The 24,699-nt window shown below is 41.8% G+C and overlaps 1 protein-coding gene across 1 annotated transcript in view; it reads left to right on the top strand.

The window, feature by feature from the left end:
• The window catches only part of LOC121307886 (intracellular protein transport protein USO1-like), a 32,073-nt gene that overhangs the window by 1,139 nt on the left and 6,235 nt on the right, over positions 1–24,699 (top strand). Inside the window, exon 2 of the mRNA XM_041240203.1 lies at positions 2,466–3,401. Coding sequence (XP_041096137.1) covers positions 2,466–3,401 — 936 coding nt within the window. The remainder of the gene's footprint in view (positions 1–2,465; positions 3,402–24,699) is intronic.

The following is a 24,699-nucleotide window of genomic DNA, read 5'->3' as shown; positions in this document are numbered from 1 at the left end:
CCTGGCGCCTCCAGGGGGGGGGGGGGGGGGGCAATTCACTTGCTCCATGAAGTGGGTGTAAGTTTCACCCACCTGTCCCTTTAATTAGGGACAGTAGCCTGGCCAGGTTAAACTCAATTTCCTATAGTTCCTTGCTATCACCCTCTGTTCATCCTCTCCCCCCATTGGCTCATTCAGATATCCACCCCTCCAATCTCAGAGCTCCTTGGAAGCCAGTGCCGGTATTAAAGCTGGCTGCTAGGCCAGGGAGGACTCCAATTTCTCTTGAGGAATCAATTTACAAACAAACAGCATATCCCTTAATTAACAGAGTAACTGTAACTATTATAGATAAATACTGCTGCATCCATTCACTCTTTTTAAAATCTTGTACTGTGTCTAACCCTTTCTTTTTTGTTTACACTGTTACTTGTTTAAGTTTAGTTGCTGTTCAAGGTCTGTTTAGGGTTTGTTTTTTGGTAGGGTGTTCAGTCTCCATTTTGTTTTTGATCTTCCTGATATTTTCCAAACGGCTGTTCACCACTCAACCCGGAACTGCTCAACAGACTCTCCATTTCTACGATCGCTAATTTTTCATCATCCTTCATCCATCCTCATCGGTACAGGACTCTATTCGGGACTTCATTATTTTTGGTGAGATTATTCCTTTTCTGTTTGCTGTTTTTTTCTACTTTCCTTTGATACTTTGGTTCCTGTAGTTTTGGTTTGTTCTTTTGTTACTTTGGATTTCATCTGCATTACTTCACTGGACTTGTTAGGCCTAAATTTCATTTATCATCCATTGCCATCAAGACTGTCATTGTAATTGTTTTCCCCGTATACTTATTCATTCACCTTTGTCTCTATTGCCTGTCGGTGTGTTAGTTGTATATTGGTTTTGTATTGGCGTGGTGTTTGTGTGTGTGGGGGTTTTTTGGAGGCCCACCGGACACCGCGTTCATTTCGCGTTAGTGTTAGTTTGTTTGGATGTTTGTTTAATTCATTTTACTTTCTTACTCACCTGTACTTTCCACTAACTGTTATCTACAATAAGTTGTTGCCATTATATTTAATTTATTACATTATAGTTTACAACAATAAACCGTTTGTCGGGTATCACGGCCAATGACATTGTTTTATACAGCATATATGGGTCTGTGACGAAGTGCCCGCCCCTGTGTGTATTTTCTGTTATATGTTGTGTATTGTGTGTTAATGTTGGTGTATAGTCATTGGTACACGGGATATAAACGGGTTTGTGTAACACAAGTGTTTAAAATGTATATTTGTATTTAGGCATGAGGATTGCACAGCACTTCACGTGAAGTAAAATGTAATAATATGTGAGCACAGGGAATTGCACTTTATTAATTCCCGTGCAGTTGTACCAAGACTATGAGAATAAATAATAAAATAATAATCGTTAAAGAAGCTCACCATGTTTTGTTTAGTGATAGTCCGTTTTGTTTATCTCTTTTGTTTTGGTGAATGTGCCGTGTCCTTGTGTCTTGTTTGTCTTTGCAACCTTTTATTTTCTGCTTGTATAAATTAGTAAATGCTGAGAGAGACCATTCGCTCAGCTCCACCAAACTCCACCTCTCATTTTGTTTATTTATTTCCTGGCTCTGGTCTGACGCCACCCTCTCCAGCCGTCTTTGTGACAGGGTCCCATAACATCCATGACCCTATCTGCAAATCCAAGGTGCTCGCCATGTTTTTTACTGTAGCAACTTCCCTTGAACAAGTGTAAAAGACAACCATACTGTGATCATTTATTCCAATGTTTGTTTCAAGTGGACAAGTAGTTTCCGAGAGAAGAGGTTTGTTTGTTAATGATGTTATGGTTTCCACAGTATTTTTATGACGTTATCCAATGTGGCCACCAAACTACGGAACCAAACAGCTTATTTATTATTATTTATTATTATTATTATTATTATTATTATTATTATTATTATGTACAGCAGTGAATCTTGGCAAGTTTCAGAACTCTGCAGTAAGTGGTTTTCGATACTTAGGCATTTTAACAATCTCTGCAAAATCCAATACGACATTGTTTTTGTTTCTGGGACATTTTTCCATTGGCATCTACCAACCTAGCAAATTTCAACAGCTTTCAAGCAACTTTTAATGGAAAGATCAATAATCCTTAGGAAAACAATGGGCTTCCCCCAGATATGCTGAGGAAGCCTAATAAAAGTATTTTATAGATCACACCGGTTTTATATATTTCTCCAATGTGCAGTTCTGGAGTAATGAAATCTCTGCTTGGCTACTTTCAGCTGCACTTGTCCTCATCTCAATTCCTTCTTTTAAACTAACAAACCAGCTTGCAATATTGACTGACAGTGCCTGACTGAAGCCCCAGAGAAATAAACACCCTGACTTGCTCAAAGTGAGCGCTCTCTTTAAAACATATGTCTTGCAATGACCATAATGGTAAAGATGTAAGGAAGAAATTCACTATTTTCACCACTTGTTTACAGATAAAGAGCTGAGGATCGTGCTGCTGGGAAAAAGTGGAGCTGGGAAGAGTGCAAGTGGAAACACGATCCTGGATGAGGACCAGTTTGAATCCAGACTCACTCAGAGTTCTGTGACCAAGGAGTGCGAGAAGAAAAGGGGAAGTGTTTCTGGGAGACATGTTGCTGTTATTGACACCCCAGATCTGTCTGACAAATTTCCTCGTGAAGAGATTGAGAAATGCATCTCCCTGTCTGCCCCGGGACCCCACACTCTCCTCCTGGTGATTCAGCTGGGCAGATTCACACAGAAAGAGAAGCGAGCGCTGGAGACAATCCAGGAGATCTTCGGCGAGAGAGCGCTCAGCTACACCATGCTGCTCTTCACTCATGAGGACAAACTGGACAAGAATCATACAATAGAGGAGTTTATTAAGGGTGACAAAGACCTCCAGCAGCTTGTATTGAAGTGTGGGGACCGGTATCACACTTTCAATAACAAGAAGAGGAGCAATCGAGCCCAGGTCAGAAATCTCCTGGGGAAAATAGAGGCAATGGTGGCAGAGAACAGAGACAGCTGCTACACCAGAGAAGCATTAGAGAAGGCAGGTGAAGAACTCCAGTGTGAAAAGAGTAATGCAACAGAAGCAGCTAAACATTTATTATCTTTAAATAATAGCAGAAGCAAAACCATGACTATAAGAGACAGTAATAATGCTTTCAATGACAGGAGGAACATAAGCACTGAGAACATTTTCAATAACAAGATGAGGAACAATCTAAACCAGGTCAAACACTTATTTGAGTTGAAAGTGGTAGAGATGGGAGGCAGCTGCTACAACAGAGGGATGAACCAGGAAACCAGGGCAGCACTCGGACAAAAGCCAGAGGAGATAGTGAAATTGAGAGCAGATGAGATACGCTGGGAGAAGGCGAAGGAAGAACGCCAATTTGAAAAGGGTAAGTGATTACACAGATACAAAAGAAACATGGATAATGCAAATCAGAATAAAACTCGCCTTTATAGTTTCTAAAAGTAATCAGTCGAGCTTGATTGTCTCGTCATCCTTTTCTTTTATTAGTGCGTACTCATGATGCGTCATTCTGCTGATCAAGATTATTAAAATAATCCAGCGGTGGCATATTAGAGGCTTCCATTCCAGTAGGTAGCATTGAAATCGAGCCCCCATCCCCAGCACATTAACATGGCTGCTTGTTTAGCACAAATTAGTCCAGATGCTTGCGTAACTTCAGCTCTTTGCTGCTATTTCCAAATCATTTCATGTTTACTCGCTGTCATGAAAAAACAGTCACAACTCTTTTGTGTTTGTTGAAAACGCTGCTAACTTTGGAGAGGAGAAAGAGGGCAAGTTAGTAGAGGAGACAGAGGGTGTTGGTGTGGGAGAGGGGGAGGGAGTTTGCAAAACGAGGCAGCCTTCCCAGCGACAGTGAGTGGGAGAAGTACAGGCGTGGAAAAGTACAGAGCAGTTTAGAAGCAGAAAGGAGAAACTGCATCTTGAATTGCTTTAATGAGAAAACGGGGGACACTGGGGAAACACAGCAGCAGCTCAAGGTCAAACAGCCGCGTGTGTTTTTCTGATAACAAACAAGCTGAAACTCGGAGCAGCTGATTCAAATTCAGCGCCGTTCTGAGACACGGGCGAGGGGAGGAGCCAATAGCACAGCAGAACAACACAGTTAAACGAGGCAGTCTTCCCAGCGACAGCGAGTGGGAGAAGTACAGGCGTGGAAAAGTACAGAGCAGTTTAGAAGCAGTTTGAAAGCAGGTTGACAGCTGCAGAAGAAACTAAACTTCAAAAAAATAACCCTCAACATGGTCTTCAAGCCAGTAACCTGTGACACCTGCTTGATGTGGGAAATCCGAGAAAACCCAGTGGAGCTAAACCAAGTGTGCGTAAAGTGACGCGCGATCCAGGATTTGCATAAACTAGTAAGTATGCTAGAAATGGAGCTGGAAGAAGTGAGACAGCAACAGGATCTTGAGGAACTGGCACACCCACAATTCATGGAAGTCTGCATCAGCCTTAACAGACTGAAAGCCACCAGGGAGATAGAAGGTCAGAACAGCTGGGTTCAGGTAGGCAGAAGCAGGGAAAAAAAGAAACGTCCTCAAACATAACCACCAGAAATCAAAACAACCAACAGATTTGAGTCACTTCAGAATTTTGATGAGCAGAACCAACAACAAGAGAATGAAAGGAACAACATCCAGGACCCTATTGACAGTGGTGACCAGACAGCAAAAGAAGGGAGGTCATGATTGTTGGGGACTCCATATTGAGAAACACAGCAAGTTCAATTCGCAGTTTGGACCCCCTTACTACAACAGTGTGCTGCCTTCCGGGAGCCTCGGTCAAGCACATCACAGAGAACGTGGACAGGCTCCTAGAATGAACAGGAGACAACCCGGTAGTAGTAGTCCACATCGGTACAAACAACATTGGAAGAGACAGACCAAAATCCCTGCAAAACAAATTCAGAGAGCTAGGAAGGAAATTAAAAGAGAAAACCAAAACTGTGGTATTTTCTGGTATACTACCCGCACCTTGCAAAGGACCATATGGACAGCTGGAAATAATTAATCAAAACGCATGGCTGAAGACGTGGTGCACACGGGAAGGCTTCACCTATCTTGATCATTGGACCACATTCTACAACGAGGACTATCTGTATAGACGGGATGGACTGCATTTAAATAACAAGGGAACTAGTCTACTTGGAGAAAAGATCCTCGAGCAGGTTCGGAAGCATTTAAACTAGAAAGGAAGGGGGGAGAAATCAACAAAAAAACAGAAGGGAGACCGCATCAAAACAAGAACAACAACTCAGGTAAGACAACCATTAAATGTATTTATCTAAATGCTAGAAGTATCAGAAACAAAATTCTAGAACTTGAAGCTACTGCACTAACAGGTAACTATGATGTGATAGGTGTTACAGAAACGTGGTTGTCTGAGAGTGATGGGGACGAATTTAATATTTGTGGGTATACACTGTATAGGAAAGACAGGCAGGACAGAAGAGGAGGAGGGGTAGCGCTATACATAAGAAACAGTCTTGAAGCCCAGGTGTTAAACCTGGACAAAGAAAATAAAACCGAATCAATATGGGTCAGAATAATAGGAGCATGCTATAGACCGCCAGATTCAGACGGTGAGCAAAATAATCTGTTATACAATGACATTAGAAATGTGTGTAGCAAAGGAGAAGCCATACTAATGGGGGATTTCAACTTCCCCCAAATAAAATGGGAAAACCCGGTGGGTAGCGCGAAGGATGAAATAGAAATGGTGGAAATGACAAATGACTGCTTCCTAACACAATTTGTGAAGGCACCCACTAGAGGGGAGGCATGCCTTGATTTAGTCTTTTCAAATAACGAAGATAGAATAACTAAAACAGAGGTCAGAGAACCACTGGCAAACTCAGACCACAACATGGTCTCATTTGAAGTGTTTTTTAAATCCTCAAAAGTAAAGACTAAAGCTAAGGTTTACAATTTTAGAAAAGCAAACTATGAAGGTATGAAACAGAGACTAACAGAAGTAGATTGGAGTAAAATAGAGAAAACACCCACAGAAGAAGGATGGTTGTTCTTCAAAAATGTAGTACTAGAGGCGCAAAACAATTACATCCCTAAAGTAGACAAATCTAAATGTAAAACTAAATTGCCAAAATGGTTTAATAGATCAATTAAAAAAAATATTCAGCGAAAAAAGGCACTTTACAGAGCATTAAAAAAGGACCAAAAAGAAAGTACACAGAAAGAGTACACAGAACTGCAAACGCAAGTCAAAAAGAAGTTAGAAAGGCCAAGAGAGAAATAGAAATGAACATTGCTAAGGGAGCTAAAACCAATTCCAAAATGTTTTTCCAATATTACAACAGCAAGAGAACATTCAAAGAGGAGATTAAATGTTTAAGAGATACAAATGGCAAAATCGTAGAGGAAGAAAAAAAAATAGCAAATATGTTAAATGATTACTTTTCACAAGTTTTTACAAAGGAAGATACTGACAACATGCCCCACATGTCATCCAGTTCCTATCCAGTTTTAAATAACTTTAGCATAACTGAGGCAGAAGTGTTAAAGGGACTAGGAGCTCTTAAAATAAACAAATCCCCTGGGCCGGATGAGATCCTCCCAGTAGTACTCAAAGAAATGAAAGAAGTAATTTACAAACCGCTAACCAAGATCATGCAGCAGTCTCTTGACACAGGGGTGGTACCGACAGACTGGAAAATTGCAAACGTAATACCGATCCACAAAAAGGGAAACAAAACTGAACCAGGTAACTACAGACCAGTAAGCCTGACTTCTATTATATGCAAACTTATGGAAACTATAATAAGATCCAAAATGGAAAATTACCTATATGGTAACAGGGTCCTGGGAGACAGTCAACATGGTTTTAGGAAAGGGAGATCGTGTCTAACTAACTTGCTTGATTTTTTTGAGGATGCAACATCGATAATGGATAATTGCAAAGCATATGACATGGTTTATTTAGATTTCCAGAAAGCTTTTGACAAAGTCCCGCACAAAAGATTAATTCTCAAACTGAACGCAGTTGGGATTCAAGGAAACACATGTACATGGATTAGGGAGTGGTTAACATGTAGAAAACAGAAAGTACTGATTAGAGGAAAAACCTCAGAATGGAGTGTGGTAACCAGCGGTGTACCACAGGGATCAGTATTAGGTCCTCTGCTATTCCTAATCTACATTAATGATTTAGATTCTGGTATAGTAAGCAAACTTGTTAAATTTGCAGACGACACAAAAGTAGGAGGAGTGGCAAACACTGTTGCAGCAGCAAAGGTCATTCAAAATGATCTAGACAAGATTCAGAACTGGGCAGACACATGGCAAATGACATTTAATAGAGAAAAGTGTAAGGTACTGCACGCAGGAAATAAAAATGTACATTATAAATATCATATGGGAGATATTGAAATTGGAGAAGGAATCTATGAAAAAGACCTAGGAGTTTTTGTTGACTCAGAAATGTCTTCATCTAGGCAATGTGGGGAAGCTATAAAAAAGGCTAACAAGATGCTCGGATACATTGTGAAAAGTGTTGAATTTAAATCAAGGGAAGTAATGTTAAAACTGTACAATGCACTAGTAAGACCTCATCTTGAATATTGTGTGCAGTTCTGGTCACCTCGCTATAAAAAAGATATTGCTGCTCTAGAAAGAGTGCAAAGAAGAGCGACCAGAATTATTCCGGGCTTAAAAGGCATGTCATATGCAGACAGGCTAAAAAAATTGAATCTGTTCAGTCTTGAACAAAGAAGACTACGTGGCGACCTAATTCAAGCATTCAAAATTCTAAAAGGTATTGACAGTGTCGACCCAAGGGACTTTTTCAGCCTGAAAAAAGAAACAAGGACCAGGGGTCACAAATGGAGATTAGAAAAAGGGGCATTCAGAACAGAAAATAGGAGACACTTTTTTACACAGAGAATTGTGAGGGTCTGGAATCAACTCCCCAGTAATGTTGTTGAAGCTGACACCCTGGGATCCTTCAAGAAGCTGCTTGATGAGATTTTGGGATCAATAAGCTACTAACAAGACAAAGAAAATAAAACCGAATCAATATGGGTCAGAATAATGGACAAAAATTCAAAGGGCATAATAATAGGAGCATGCTATAGACCGCCAGATTCAGACGGTGAGCACAATAATCTGTTATACAATGACACTAGAAATGCGTGTAGCAAAGGAGAAGCCATACTAATGGGGGATTTCAACTTCCCCCAAATAAAATGGGAAAAACCAGTGGGTAGCGCGAAGGATGAAATAGAAATGGTGGAAATGACAAATGACTGCTTCCTAACACAATTTGTCAAGGAACCGACTAGAGGGGAGGCATGCCTTGATTTAGTCTTTTCAAATAACGAAGATAGAATAACTAAAACTAAAAATATTCAGCGAAAAAAGGCACTTTACAGAGCATTAAAAAAGGACCAAAAAGAAAGTACGCAGAAAGAGTACACAGAACTGCAAACGCAAGTCGAAAAGGAAGTTAGAAAGGCCAAGAGAGAAATAGAAATGAACATTGCTAAGGGAGCTAAAACCAATTCCAAAATGTTTTTCCATTATTACAACAGCAAGAGCAAAACATTCAAAGAGGAGATTAAATGTATAAGATATACAAATGGCAAAATCGTAGATTAAATGATCAATTTTCAAAAGTTTTTACAAAGGAAGATACTGACAACATGCCCCACATGTCATCCAGTTCCTATCCAGTTTTAAATAACTTTAGCATAACTGAGGCAGAAGTGTTAAAGGGACTAGGAGCTCTTAAAATAAACAAATCCCCTGGGCCGGATGAGATCCTCCCAGTAGTACTCAAAGAAATGAAAAGTAATTTATAAAACGCTAACCAAGATCATGCAGCAGTCTCTTGAAAATTGCAAACGTAATACCGATTCACAAAAAGGGAAACAAAACTGAACCAGGTAACTACAGACCAGTAAGCCTGACTTCTATTATATGCAAACTTATGGAAACTATAATAAGATCCAAAATGGAAAATTACTGATATGGTAACAGGGTACTGGGAGACAGTCAACATGGTTTTAGAAAAGGGAGATCGTGTCTAACTAACTTGCTTGATTTTTTTGAGGATGCAACATCGATAATGGATAATTGCAAAGCATATGACATGGTTTATTTAGATTTCCAGAAAGCTTTTGACAAAGTCCCGCACAAAAGATTAATTCTCAAACTGAACGCAGTTGGGATTCAAGGAAACACATGTACATGGATTAGGGAGTGGTTAACATGTAGAAAACAGAAAGTACTGATTAGAGGAAAAACCTCAGAATGGAGTGTGGTAACCAGCGGTGTACCACAGGGATCAGAATTAGGTCCTCTGCTATTCCTAATCTACATTAATGATTTAGATTCTGGTATAGTAAGCAAACTTGTTAAATTTGCAGACGACACAAAAGTAGGAGGAGTGGCAAACACTGTTGCAGCAGCAAAGATCATTCAAAATGATCTAGACAAGATTCAGAACTGGGCAGACACATGGCAAATGACATTTAATAGAGAAAAGTGTAAGGTACTGCACGTAGGAAATAAAAATGTACATTATAAATATTATATGGGAGATATTGAAATTGGAGAAGGAATCTATGAAAAAGATCTAGGAGTTTTTGTTGACTCAGAAATGTCTTCATCAAGACATTGTGGGGAAGCTATAAAAAAGCTAACAAGATGCTTGGATATATTGTGAAAAGTGTTGAATTTAAATCAAGGGAAGTAATGTTAAAACTGTACAATGCACTAGTAAGACCTCATCTTGAATATTGTGTTCAGTTCTGGTCACCTCGCTATAAAAAAGATATTGCTGCTCTAGAAGAGTGCAAAGAAGAGCGACCAGAATTATTCCGGGCTTAAAAGGCATGTCATATGCAGACAGGCCAAAAGAATTGAATCTGTTCAGTCTTGAACAAAGAAGACTACGTGGCGACCTAATTCAAGCATTCAAAATTCTAAAAGTTATTGACAGTGTCGACCCAAGGGACTTTTTCAGCCTAAAAAAAGAAACCAGGACCAGAGGTCACAAATGGAGTTTAGACAAAAGGGCATTCAGAACAGAAAATAGGGGGCACTTTTTTACACAGAGAATTGTGAGGGTCTGGAATCAACTCCCCAGTAATGTTGTTGAAGCTGACACCCTGGGATCCTTCAAGAAGCTGCTTGATGAGATTTTGGGATCAATAAGCTACTAACAACCAAACGAGGAAGATGGGCCGAATGGCCTCCTCTCGTTTGTAGACTTTCTTAAGTTCTTATATCATAGATTTTAGAGGAGAAGAAAGAGGCAAAGAGGAGGGAGGAGAAGCTATAGAATATTTTCCGAGGGTTGTTGGTGGAGAACTGGATAATAGATTGGAAATAGATAGGTTTAGCAGAGGAGAGAGTAGAGGAGAAGATGGAGAGGAGGGAACGGTAGAGGTGTAGGGCAGCAGGGAGTTTGGTTCTCCTCCATTTCTTTTCAGCATAGTGCAGTTTGGTTCTTGCTGAGCGGAGCACAGAGGAGAGCCCGGGTTGGAGCGAGCAGGTCAGGAAGTGAGGAGGTAGAAGGAGTCAAGGGAGGTGGTGAGGGCAGAGAAGAGGGTCTCTACCAGAGTTCACAGGGAGTTAGGAGAAGGAGTCAGTGGAAGGGAGGTGAGAGAGAGCAGTGGAGGCAAGGACAGAGGGGGAGAGAGAGCAGAGGTTATGGCGGAAGGTGACAGTGGTGGTAGGTGGAGCAGGGAGGGAGGGGAGAGACAGAGAAAAACTGATGAAATAGTGATCAGAGAGGTCCAGGGGGTGACAGAGAGGGTGGAGGGACAGCAGGCCCTTGAATGTGAGATCCAGTTGACGGCCAGCTTTGTGGGTAGGAGGGGATGGAGAGAGAGAAGTTGAAGGAGTGTAGGAGAGAAAGGCTGTCAGCAGAGTGGGGGGGTTTGAAGAGACGGATATTTAAGTCCACTAGCAGGACAGTTGGTGTGGACAGAGAGGGGAGGGAGGATTAGAGATAGTCAAGTTTCTCGAAAAAAGTGAGTGAGTGGTCCAAGGGGGTGGTATAGTACATTTCGCAGGAGTTGACAGAAAGAGGTCAGTTGGACAGCGTGAAATTCAAAGGTGTTAACAGAGAGTGAGGAGAGGTCAGAAGGGACAGAGAAAAGAGAGAAAGAGGAGAAGACCACTCCCTCCTCCCCGACCAGTGAGACATGGGGTATGGGACAAGATGTAGAGAGATGACAGGGCAGCAGGAGTGACAGTGTTATCATGAGAGAGCCAGGTTTCAGTGAGAGCAAGGAAGTCAAGAGAGAGGTGGGAGGCAAAGGCAGAGATGAAATCAGCTTTGTTAGCAGAGGAGTGACAGATCCAGAAGGCACCAGAGAGAGTGCAGGAGGGGACAGAGTAGGAGGGGGGAAGAGGCAAAGGGATGAGGTTAGAGGGGTTAGGGGAGCAGCGGCAGAGAGAGGACAGAGGACGGGAGCGAGAGGACAGAATAACAGGGATGTGAGAGACAGTCATAGCAGGACAGACGAGACAGGTACAGACCTGTCTAGTAGTTGGTGTTCACCAGAGTGCTGTTAGGTTTGGATTTTCTGCAACAGTCTTTCCTCGCAGGACTCCAGGCTCTTTGGCTGATGTTTCATACAGGCACACGAATAGGCTATATGACTAATATACTAAGTAGAGGGATTAGGAAACACTCTACGCTCTACCTGTCCTCACTCAGACTGCCAGAGCTCAGACTGCCCTTTAATGGCTGGCGTTCTAAGACATTGTTTGCAAACTTATACTGTCCTGCAGGTCTAGAGCTGGTTTACTTTACATGACAACAAAATTAAATCAAACAAACCACAGCTTTCAAAAATTAACAATTACATCCTTTAACCCAACTAAACTAGTTCCATCAGCAAAGACAACTATTCAATTTACTTACCAGATCGCTATTTGACTCCTTACTGCAAAGACAATCCACACAGCTGCTTGCTTGAAATCCACTAATAATCAAATAACCCTTTATCTTACACTGGCAGCCATATTTGCATTTAGAACAGCACTGATTAGAATTGAGCATGCATCTTTTTTTCTGTATAATCTGTAAAGCGGATAATCGAGAGTTCTGTATTGTTATTGATGTTATTCTTTATTTCTTTGCATATTTATTTAAATATACAGGCACACTTGTTTTGACACTAGAACCACCAGGTTTTCTTACAATGTGGAAACGGCAGGCGCATCACTTTGAACTTTCATATGAAAAAGAAATCTATTTGTACTGTTTGTAAATGAATGAACATCAAATCAAACATTTGCATATCAGATAAACCTAATTTAAATGAAAAAATAAAACAATGTTCAAAATTAGTGCATACTGAAGACCGATAAACTAATAAAATAAATATTTCTAAAAAAAGCTGTTTTCTAAATAGGCTTTTTATTTAGTAAACCTAGGCACTGACAAGTTACCTAGAAGCCGAATTACAGTCATGGACTTATTATTTATTTCTTAGCAGACACCTTTATCCAATTGTCACAAGATGATAACATCACATTATTTTTTACATAGTTACCTTTGTGTCAGTGTGCCTGTGGCAAAGTGGTGAATACGTGCAGGTGAGTGCAGTGCAGAGTGAATAAATGACACAGACGATGATGTACAGGTGCAAGGGTGTTTATTAAATTAATTCAATGTCCAGAGCCTTATAGCAAACCTGCAAATAATAATAATGTTGGAAGTGGTACAGCGGCGTGTATCACTTCTAATTTATAATCCCACGGGTTTGACCCGTAACCCAAAGTCCAGTTCTTTCACCCACACAAAACACAAAACACAGACACAATTCCGACAGGGTGTGATTTTAGTGCTCGTGTTGCAAAGAGACGGTTCCTGTAGTGGAAAGGTGGATATTCGGGTTTTACGCTGGCCTGCGGCTGCAGCTCCGAATCGTGCTCAGCAGTCTTAGTGAAAACAACACAAGGCAAACAGTGTTAATACACAAACAAGCAGGACACTCACGGTTTCGGTATACGAACAGGCTCCTTCTGGGTTATTTAGTGTAAACATCTGCAAAGGAACAGATCACAAAGCCACGCCCCCCTATTTATACCCTCGCCCCTGACCCCTAGGTTAACGAGTGTATCCGCTCCTCCAATCCTCAGATGCCACGCCGTTTACCGTCCGGGTCAGTGAGCTTGGGTGCCGTAGCTCCACCCCTTTCCTAAATGGCCGACTTCCACCTACCTTTCGGGATAAATTGTCTTGCCATTTGTTTAAGGGTACTCTGTTCCTTCTTTCTAGTGCCCTCACCGGTCGGGAAGGAGATCTAACACCAAGCTTCATTCGATCTCTGCCACATTGCCCCACCCCTATGTTGCGTGTAGTGTGTTAATGTTGGTGTATAGTCATTGGTGCAAAGGATATAAGTCTGTGTAACATGAATGATTTAAAATGTATATTTGTATTTAGGCATGAGGATTGCACATCACTGCATGTGCAGATTAAAATATAATAGTATGTGAACACAGGAAAATGCACATAATTAATTCACGTGCAGTTGTACCGAGATTCCAATTGAATGATTGATTAGCAATCGAGTCTTGGTACAGCTGCATAAATACAGCATGTCTTCACTGACTCGGGGTTGGGTATTTGTGAGTGAAGAACGGGGGAGAGGAGAGAATTTAAAACAAATGCTATACGTGCTGGCTTTCAACCAGCACGATGCTTGTCTGTTCGCCCACTCTTTTGTTTGTCTGTTTACTTTGTCAGTGTGTTTTGTTTAAATCTTTTATTATTATTGAATAAAGAAACCGGGTGCTGTTGTATCTCGGTTTTGTCGCAGCTACTGTGTTTGTGTTCCATTACATCCCTGTTCTGATGTCACCACTCTGCAGCCTATTCACACCCATTTATACATTTTAGGTTTTACTGGAGCAATTTAACAGTATCCCGAGAGTCCAGAGTCTTAACCACTAGTCCACACTGCTGCTGCTATAGACTATTTTGTGCTTACAGCCTTACTGTATATAGGGAATTTGAAATATACCATGTAAAACACAACATGAAGGAAACAGACACTGCATCTGTGGCTGTTGTTGTGATCAATTGATTTTTTATTGACAAAAGAATATATGAAACAGGTTTTTTTCCTGTATTAGTTCTCTCCTTCCTCCTCCTTCACTCTCACCAGTGGCTACAACCTCCATCCACCCCTCCCCTCAGAGGACCTCAATAGCCTGACTCTGTCAGTGATAGCTGGATTCGGGTTTAAAACAGATCTAATAGACTCTGCAGCAGCTCTCCAGACCTCCACAGTTCCCTTCCTAACACCATGGATCCGAGCTGTAGAAGGTTCCAGATAGACAATGTCTAGAAAAGAGAGGATCCACTGCTGCCAGGGAAGGGAGTGAGGGGGCTGCCAGTGGAGAGCTATCATCTTCTTAGCTGCTGTGAGGCCAGCTAGCCAGATACGTTTCTGTTGCAGTGACAGGTCAAGAGATGAATCATCATGTAATAAGAGCAGCAGGGAATATTATTTCCAAAATAGTGGACAAGGTAGAAGAAACGAGAGCCCAGAATGAAGCCACATCCACACTCCGAAACCACAAGTAAAAAGAAACGAGAGCCCAGAATGAAGCTACATCCACACTCCGAAACCACAAGTAAAAAGAAACGAGAGCCCAGAATGAAGCCACATCCACACTCCGAAACCACAAGTAAAAAGAAACGAGAGCCCAGAATGAAGCTACATCCACACTCCGAAACCACAAGTAAAAAGAAACGAGAGCCCAGAATGAAGCTACATCCACACTCCGAAACCACAAGTAAAAAGAAACGAGAGCCCAGAATGAAGCTACATCCACACTCCGAAACCACAAGTAAAAAGAAACGAGAGCCCAGAATGAAGCCACATCCACACTCCGAAACCACAAGTAAAAAGAAACGAGAGCCCAGAATGAAGCCACATCCACACTCCGAAACCACAAGTAAAAAGAAACGAGAGCCCAGAATGAAGCTACATCCACACTCCGAAACCACAAGTAAAAAGAAACGAGAGCCCAGAATGAAGCTACATCCACACTCCGAAACCACAAGTAAAAAGAAACGAGAGCCCAGAATGAAGCTACATCCACACTCCGAAACCACAAGTAAAAAGAAACGAGAGCCCAGAATGAAGCTACATCCACACTCCGAAACCACAAGTAAAAAGAAACGAGAGCCCAGAATGAAGCCACATCCACACTCCGAAACCACAAGTAAAAAGAAACGAGAGCCCAGAATGAAGCCACATCCACACTCCGAAACCACAAGTAAAAAGAAACGAGAGCCCAGAATGAAGCTACATCCACACTCCGAAACCACAAGTAAAAAGAAACGAGAGCCCAGAATGAAGCTACATCCACACTCCGAAACCACAAGTAAAAAGAAACGAGAGCCCAGAATGAAGCTACATCCACACTCCGAAACCACAAGTAAAAAGAAACGAGAGCCCAGAATGAAGCCACATCCACACTCCGAAACCACAAGTAAAAAGAAACGAGAGCCCAGAATGAAGCTACATCCACACTCCGAAACCACAAGTAAAAAGAAACGAGAGCCCAGAATGAAGCTACATCCACACTCCGAAACCACAAGTAAAAAGAAACGAGAGCCCAGAATGAAGCCACATCCACACTCCGAAACCACAAGTAAAAAGAAACGAGAGCCCAGAATGAAGCTACATCCACACTCCGAAACCACAAGTAAAAAGAAACGAGAGCCCAGAATGAAGCTACATCCACACTCCGAAACCACAAGTAAAAAGAAACGAGAGCCCAGAATGAAGCTACATCCACACTCCGAAACCACAAGTAAAAAGAAACGAGAGCCCAGAATGAAGCCACATCCAACTATCCCAAACAACATGTAAAAAGCTGGCCGTGGCACCCTCTTATTTTTTTTCTATATTGCTTGGAAAGAAGTGGAAATTTGCAGGTTCTAGAAATGTGTTTTTATTGTTATACATATAAAAGAAAAAGTTGGGACGTGTACCATGTGAAAAAATAAAAATAGATCCCACAACAAAATGATATAATAGCAAAGGTCTACTAATGCCTTTCTGTACGTATACTAGGTTTTAATTTCTGATTTATGGTTAACAAACTACAAGCATTACTGCACAGGCTTCAAAGGTTTAAAGTTGCAAGACTTACCAGACCAGACAGCATTGACATACCACTACATTCACACTCCCTGAAGACCAGACAGCACTGACATACCACTACATTTACACTCCTCAAAGACCAGACAGCACTGAGATACCACTACAGTCACACTCCCTGAGGACCTGACAGCACTGAGATACCACTACATTCACACTCCCTGAGGACCAGACAGCACTGAGATACCACTACAGTCACACGACCTGAGGACCTGACAGCACTGACATACCACTACATTCACACTCCCTGAGGACCAGACAGTACTGACATACCACTACATTCACACTCCCCGAGGACCAGACAGCACTGACATACCACTACATTCACACTCCCCGAGGACCAGACAGCACTGACATACCACTACATTCACACTCCCTGAGGACCAGACAGCACTGACATACCACTACATTCACACTCCCCGAGGACCAGACAGCACTGACATACCACTACATTCACACTCCCCGAGGACCAGACAGCACTGACATACCACTACATTTACACTCCTCAAAGACCAGACAGCACTGAGATACCACTACAGTCACACTCCCTGAGGACCAGACAGCACTGACATACCACTACATTCACACTCCCTGAGGACCAGACAGCACTGACATACCACTACATTCACACTCCCCGAGGACCAGACAGCACTGACATACCACTACATTCACACTCCCCGAGGACCAGACAGCACTGACATACCACTACATTCACACTCCCTGAGGACCAGACAGCACTGACATACCACTACATTCACACTCCCCGAGGACCAGACAGTACTGACATACCACTACATTCACACTCCCCAAGGACCAGACAGCACTGAGATACCACTACATTCACACTCCCTGAGGACCAGACAGTACTGACATACCACTACATTCACACTCCCCGAGGACCAGACAGCACTGAGATACCACTACATTCACACTCCCTGAGGACCAGACAGCACTGACATACCACTACATTCACACTCCCCAAGGACCAGACAGCACTGAGATACCACTACATTCACACTTCCTGAGGACCAGACAGCACTGACATACCACTACATTCACACTCCCCAAGGACCAGACAGCACTGACATACCACTACATTCACACTCCCCGAGGACCAGACAGCACTGACATACCACTACATTCACACTCCCTGAGGACCAGACAGTACTGACATACCACTACATTCACACTCCCCAAGGACCAGACAGCACTGAGATACCACTACATTCACACTCCCTGAGGACCAGACAGCACTGACATACCACTACATTCACACTCCCCGAGGACCAGACAGCACTGACATACCACTACATTCACACTCCCTGAGGACAAGACAGCACTGACATACCACTACATTCACACTCCCCGAGGACCAGACAGTACTGTCATACCACTACATTCACACTCCCTGAGGACAAGACAGCACTGACATACCACTACATTCACACTCCCCAAAGACCAGACAGCACTGAGATACCACTACATTCACACTTCCTGAGGATCAGACAGCACTGACATACCACTACATTCACACTCCCCAAAGACCAGACAGCACTGACATACCACTACATTCACACTCCCCGAGGACCAGACAGCACTGACATACCACTACATTCACACTCCCCGAGGACCAGACAGTACTGACATACCACTACATTCACACTCCCCAAAGACCAGACAGCACTGAGATACCACTACATTCACACTTCCTGAGGATCAGACAGCACTGACATACCACTACATTCACACTCCCCGAGGACCAGACAGTACTGACATACCACTACATTCACACTCCCCGAGGACCAGACAGCACTGACATACCACTACATTCACACTCCCTGAGGCCAAGACAGCGCTGACATACCACTACATGCACACTCCCCAAAGACCAGACAGCACTGAGATACCACTACATTCACACTCCCTGAGGACCAGACAGCACTGACATACCACTACATTCACACTCCCCGAGGACCAGACAGCCGTGGATATACCTGTGTCACAAGAAATAAGTTAGGTGGTAAATAAGCTAGCATTTGCCCTTTTGAGCCTTTCTGCGCACACACAAATTTTAAAATTTAAAAGCAAAGCCAAGGTTAAGCCGTCTCCATTTTCTGTCTGTGAGCTTTAATTCAGAACAGGCTGTGTTCTGTGTCTAATAAATTGCTTTACTTTTAAAAATGTTGTCAGGATCTTTATTATATGTGGTTAAAATAAAAAAAAAAACATTGTTATAATTTTAATAACACTTTTTATTAGATCATATTATATTTTTTTATAATAGTGGTTAACTTTAAGCTACTTCATTTGCAAAGACGCGCTACCCATCATCAGAGTTATCATGTTTCTAATCACAGGATATTTATATGATAGGTTTTCTTTGTACAAATATTAGTGAAAGAGAAATAAATATGATATTCTGTATATTGGTTATGACAAATCAGAAGCCATTAAGCATTAAAATTTATTTTTATGTGCAATTAGATTTGCTATATAATGTGTTGACTTTTATAGAAAACAAATGCAGAAACTTCACAGAAGAACAAATCCTCTTGACTGGATACCCTTCAAGTAGTTTCGACCTGTGGTACACAAACCTTTATTGGTACACGACAGGCTTGCCACTTGTACACACAGACATTCTCCATCATGATATGATTTCTCAAAAAACAATGCTCCCTTAATCACACCATCGTAAAGTATCAATCTGTTTGTATCACTGAATCACAGAGAACTGAGAATTTATAATGCTGGGCTCCAGATTGTGACTAAAATGGTTACAAATGCAACAACAAACAAAATATTTTGACAGCTGTTTTTTAGGGACATGCTGCATCCCCCTTTAAAAGCAATTCACAGGGCGCATGCTAGACTATAGTGCAGGACAGGGAAAACAGAAATAAGGTGTTAATGCGACAGTAACAGGCGAAGGGGTCCGATTTAGAAAAGTGGACTGCGGCCCAACTTCTGAATAGACTGGTCAGGATAGGACAGAGATCCCCATCAGGAAGCCATCCTCTGTGGAGGAAAGGGCTTGGTATCGGAGACTGCGGCCTTGGGGATCTGAAAACAGAAGAGAACTCCTCTGCAGCAGAGTCGCCCTATGGGGAAGAACAGGTCTCTGCTGAGGCCTGGAATGAAGGAATATAATAGTGTTCCCTGACCGATGAGGTGAGACTGCGGTCTCCGAAGCCAGGATTGAAGGGACGTCCCACAGGGTACATGTAAAGAACAGAATAGAACAGTTAGTTGGGACTCAAGCACTGAAAGATTAAAGTGGGCTACGTCCCAAAATGTAAATACAGGAGAGAGCCTCACTGCGGTGAGGTGAGGTAAGATAAGCGCATGAGTTACAGGGGTCCCCTCTGACTCTCATGGTGAGAACCTCACCTTACTAGGGACAAGGAAGCGCAGCTTCACCGAAGGTCAGAGAAGTGAGGCTCTGTGGCAGGCTGGTGAGTGGATAGAGGTCCAGAGACAGACTGTAATTCAAATAAATTATAGATACTTTTATTATAAATTAACACAAATAAAAGTGCACAAGGGCAAAATAAAGATTTCCAGGCTGGGCAACAACCACCAACCTGCTTCCTCAACTCCCTCCTCCCCAATGAGAAGCAGAGGCCTCCTTTTATGTCAGGTGGCTGGGTGCTGATTGATCGTTAATTAAGTTAATCATTTAATCAACTAATCAACCCCAGCCACCTGAACATAATAAACCCAGGCAGGTAGGGGAAATTAACCCCAACCCTGCCAATTTCTAAATGGCAGAGCATTGCTCTGCCACAGGCTCACTTACCCCCAGAGGGAGCCAATGCAAAGTCACGTATGAAAGGAGGAAGAGGAAAATGACACTAGACAGCTGCAGCAAGCTGTTCTCACATTACAACTGGACACAATAAAGGTGCATTCACCAATTCAATATACAACCTTTGCAAAATATTACATTCAATCATCAGCTGCATAGACAAACCACTCAGCATAATGAGGCAACAAACGAGTGAGTACTGACAACAAACCTGATTATGAAGGGGTAGGTCTCGGTTTTACAACAGCAGTTTAAAATTGCACATAGTTACTGGTACACATGGTGGTCCCTGCTGGAAACTTGAGATCAAAAGGTTGAAAATCACTGATTTACATAACGTGTCCTGCAACAGTCTTAGAATAAGAACATAAGAACATAACAAAGTTTACAAACGAGAGGAGGTTAGGGTTAGGGTTAGGGTTACAAAAGGTAGTAGTTTATTGATCCCAGAATCTCATCAAGCAGCTTCTTGAAGGATCCCAGGGTGTCAGCTTCAACAACATTACTGGGGAGTTGATTCCAGACCCTCACAATTCTCTGTGTAAAAAAGTGTCTCCTATTTTCTGTTCTGAATGCCCCTTTTTCTAATCTCCATTTGTGACCCCTGGTCCTTGTTTCTTTTTTCAGGCTGAAAAAGTCCCTTGGGTCGACACTGTCAATACCTTTTAGAATTTTGAATGCTTGAATTAGGTCGCCACGTAGTCTTCTTTGTTCAAGACTGAACAGATTCAATTATTTTAGCCTTTCTGCATATGACATGCCTTTTATGCCCGGAATAATTCTGGTCGCTCTTCTTTGCACTCTTTCTAAAGCAGCAATATCTTTTTTATAGCGAGGTGACCAGAACTGCAGACAATATTCAAGATGAGGTCTTACTAGTACATTGTACAGTTTTAACATTACTTCCCTTGATTTAAATTCAACACTTTTAACAATGTATCCGAGCATCTTGTTAGCCTTTTTTTATAGCTTCCCCACATTGTCTAGATGAAGACATTTCTGAGTCAACAAAAACTCCTAGGTCTTTTTCATAGATTCCTTCTCCAATTTCAATATCTCCCATATGATATTTATAATGTACATTTTTATTTCCTGCGTGCAGTACCTTACACTTTTCTCTATTAAATGTCATTTGCCCTGTGTCTGCCCAGTTCTGAATCTTGTCTAGATCATTTTGAATGACCTTTGCTGCTGCAACAGTGTTTGCCTCTCCTCCTACTTTTGTGTCGTCTGCAAATTTAACAAGTTTGCTTACTATGCCAGAATCTAAATCATTAATGTAGATTAGGAATAGCAGAGGACCTAATACTGATCCCTGTGGTACACCACTGGTTACCACACTCCATTCTGAGGTTTTTCCTCTAATCAGTACTTTCTGTTTTCTACATGTTAACCACTCCCTAATCCATGTACATGTGTTTCCTTGAATTCCAACTGTGTTCAGTTTGAGAATTAATCTTTTGTGCAGGACTTTGTCAAAAGCTTTCTGGAAATCTAAATAAACCATGTCATATGCTTTGCAATTATCCATTATCGATGTTGCATCCTCAAAAAAATCAAGCAAGTTAGTTAGACATGATCTCCCTTTCCTAAAACCATGTTGACTGTCTCCCAGGACCCTGTTACCATATAGGTAATTTTCCATTTTGGATCTTATTATAGTTTCCATAAGTTTGCATATAATAGAAGTCAGGCTTACTGGTCTTAGTTAACTGGTTCAGTTTTGTTTCCCTTTTTGTGGATCGGTATTACGTTTTCAATTTTCCAGTCTGTCGGTACCCCACCCCTGTGTCAAGAGACTGCTGCATGATCTTGGTTAGCGGTTTGTAAATTACTTCTTTCATTTCTTTGAGTACTACTGGGAGGATCTCATCCGGCCCAGGGGATTTGTTTATTTTAAGAGCTCCTAGTCCCTTTAACACTTCTGCCTCAGTTATGCTAAAGTTATTTAAAACTGGATAGGAACTGGATGACATGTGGGGCATGTTGTCAGTATCTTCCTTTGTAAAAACTTGTGAAAAGTAATCATTTAATATATTTGCTTTTTTTTTTCTTCCTCTACGATTTTGCCATTTGTATCTCTTAAACATTTAATCTCCTCTTTGAATGTTCGCTTGCTGTTGTAATATTGGAAAAACATTTTGGAATTGGTTTTAGCTCCCTTAGCAATGTTCATTTCTATTTCTCTCTTGGCCTTTCTAACTTCCTTTTGACTTGCGTTTGCAGTTCTGTGTACTCTTTCTGTGTACTTTCTTTTTGGTCCTTTTTTAATGCTCTATAAAGTGCCTTTTTTCGCTGAATATTTTTTTAAATTGATCTATTAAACCATTTTGGCAATTTAGTTTTACATTTAGATTTGTCTACTTTAGGGATGTAATTGTTTTGCGCCTCTAGTACTACATTTTTGAAGAACAACCATCCTTCTTCTGTGGGTGTTTTCTCTATTTTACTCCAATCTACTTCTGTTAGTCTCTGTTTCATACTTTCATAGTTTGCTTTTCTAAAATTGTAAACCTTAGCTTTAGTCATTACTTTTGGGGTTTTAAAAAACACTTCAAATGAGACCATGTTGTGGTCTGAGTTTGCCAGTGGTTCTCTGACCTCTGTTTTAGTTATTCTATCTTCGTTATTTGAAAAGACTAAATCAAGGCATGCCTCCCCTCTAGTGGGTGCCTTCACAAATTGTGTTAGGAAGCAGTCATTTGTCATTTCCACCATTTCTATTTCATCCTTCGCGCTACCCACCGGGTTTTCCCATTTTATATGGGGGAAGTTGAAATCCCCCATTAGTATGGCTTCTCCTTTGCTACACGCATTTCTAATGTCATTGTATAACAGATTATTTTGCTCACCGTCTGAATCTGGCGGTCTATAGCATGCTCCTATTATTATGCCCTTTGAATTTTTGTCTGTTATTCTGACCCATATTGATTCGGTTTTATTTTCTTTGTCCAGGTTTAACACCTGGGCTTCAAGACTGTTTCTTATGTATAGCGCTACCCCTCCTCCTCTTCTGTCCTGCCTGTCTTTCCTATACAGTGTATACCCACAAATAATATATTCGTCCCCATCACTCTCAGACAACCACGTTTATTTAACACCTATCACATCATAGTGACTTGTTAGTGCAGTAGCTTCAAGTTCTAGAATTTTGTTTCTGATACTTCTAGCATTTAGATAAATACATTTAATGGTTGTCTTACCTGAGTTGTTGTTCTTGTTTTGATGCGGTTTCCCTTCTGTTTTTTTGTTGATTTCTCCCCCTTCCTTTCTTGTTTAAATGCTTCTGAACCTGCTCGAGGATTTTTTCTCCAAGTAGACTGGTTCCCTTGTTATTTAAATGCAGTCCATCCCGTCTATACAGATAGTCCTCGTTGTAGAATGTGGTCCAATGATCAAGATAGGTGAAGCCTTCCTGTGTGCACCACGTCTTCAGCCATGCGTTTTGATTAATTATTTCCAGCTGTCCATATGGTCCTTTGCAAGGTGCCGGTAGTATACCAGAAAATACCACAGTTTTGGTTTTCTCTTTTAATTTCCTTCCTAGCTCTCTGAATTTGTTTTGCAGGGATTTTGGTCTGTCTCTTCCAATGTTGTTTGTACCGATGTGGACGACTACTACCGGGTCGTCTCCTGTTCGTTCTAGGAGCCTGTCCACGTTCTCAGTGATGTGCTTGACCGAGGCTCCCGGAAGGCAGCACACTGTTGTAGTAAAGGGGTCCAAACTGCGAATTGAACTTGCTGTGTTTCTCAATATGGAGTCCCCAACAATCATGACCTCCCTTCTTTTGCTGTCTGGTCACCACTGTCAATAGGGTCCTGGATGTTGTTCCTTTGGTTCTCTTGTTGTTGGTTCTGCTCATCAAAATTCTGAAGTGACTCAAATTTGTTGGTTGTTTTGATTTCTGGTGGTTGTGTTTGACGAAGTTTCTTTTTTCCCCTGCTTCTGCCTACCTGAACCCAGCTGTTCTGACCTTCTATCTCCCTGTTGGCTTTCAGTCTGTTAGGGGTAATGCAGACTTCCATGAATTGTGGGTGTGCCAGTTCCTCAAGATCCTGTTGCTGTCTCACTTCTTCCAGCTCCATTTCTAGCATACTTACTAGTTTATGCAAATCCTGGATCGCGCGGCACTTTACGTACACTTGGTTTAGCTCCGCTGGGTTTTCTCGGATTTCCCACATCAAGCAGGTGTCACAGATTACTGGCTTGAAGACCATGTTGAGGTTTTTTTTTTTTAAGTTTAGTTTCTTCTGCAGCCGTCAACCTGCTTTCAAACTGCTTCTAAACTGCTCTGTACTTTTCCACGCCTGTACTTCTCCTACTCGCTGTCGCTTCTACTCGCTGTTGCTGGGAAGACTGCCTCGTTTAACTGCGTTGTTCTGCTGTGCTGTTGACTCCTTCCCTCGCCCGTGTCTCAGAACGGCGCTGAATTTGAATCAGCTGCCCCGAATTTCAGCTTGTTTGTTATCAGAAAAACACACGCAGCTGTTTGACTTTGAGCTGCTGCTGTGTTTCCCCAATGTCCTGTGTTTTCTGATTAAAGCAATTAAAGATGCAATTTCTCCTTACTGCTTCTAAACTGCTCTGTACTTTTCCACGCCTGTACTTCTCCCACTCACTGTCGCTTCCACACGCTGTCACTGGGAAGACTGCCTCGTTTAACCGCCTAACAAATAGATTTATTTGTTTTATTTTTAAGT

Source organism: Polyodon spathula, chromosome 60 (assembly GCF_017654505.1).
Source record: "Polyodon spathula isolate WHYD16114869_AA chromosome 60, ASM1765450v1, whole genome shotgun sequence".
In the NCBI taxonomy this organism is placed as follows: Eukaryota; Metazoa; Chordata; class Actinopteri; order Acipenseriformes; family Polyodontidae; genus Polyodon; species Polyodon spathula.
The sequence above is the reverse complement of the archived record's forward strand: the minus strand, read 5'-3'. Positions and strand labels throughout refer to the sequence as shown.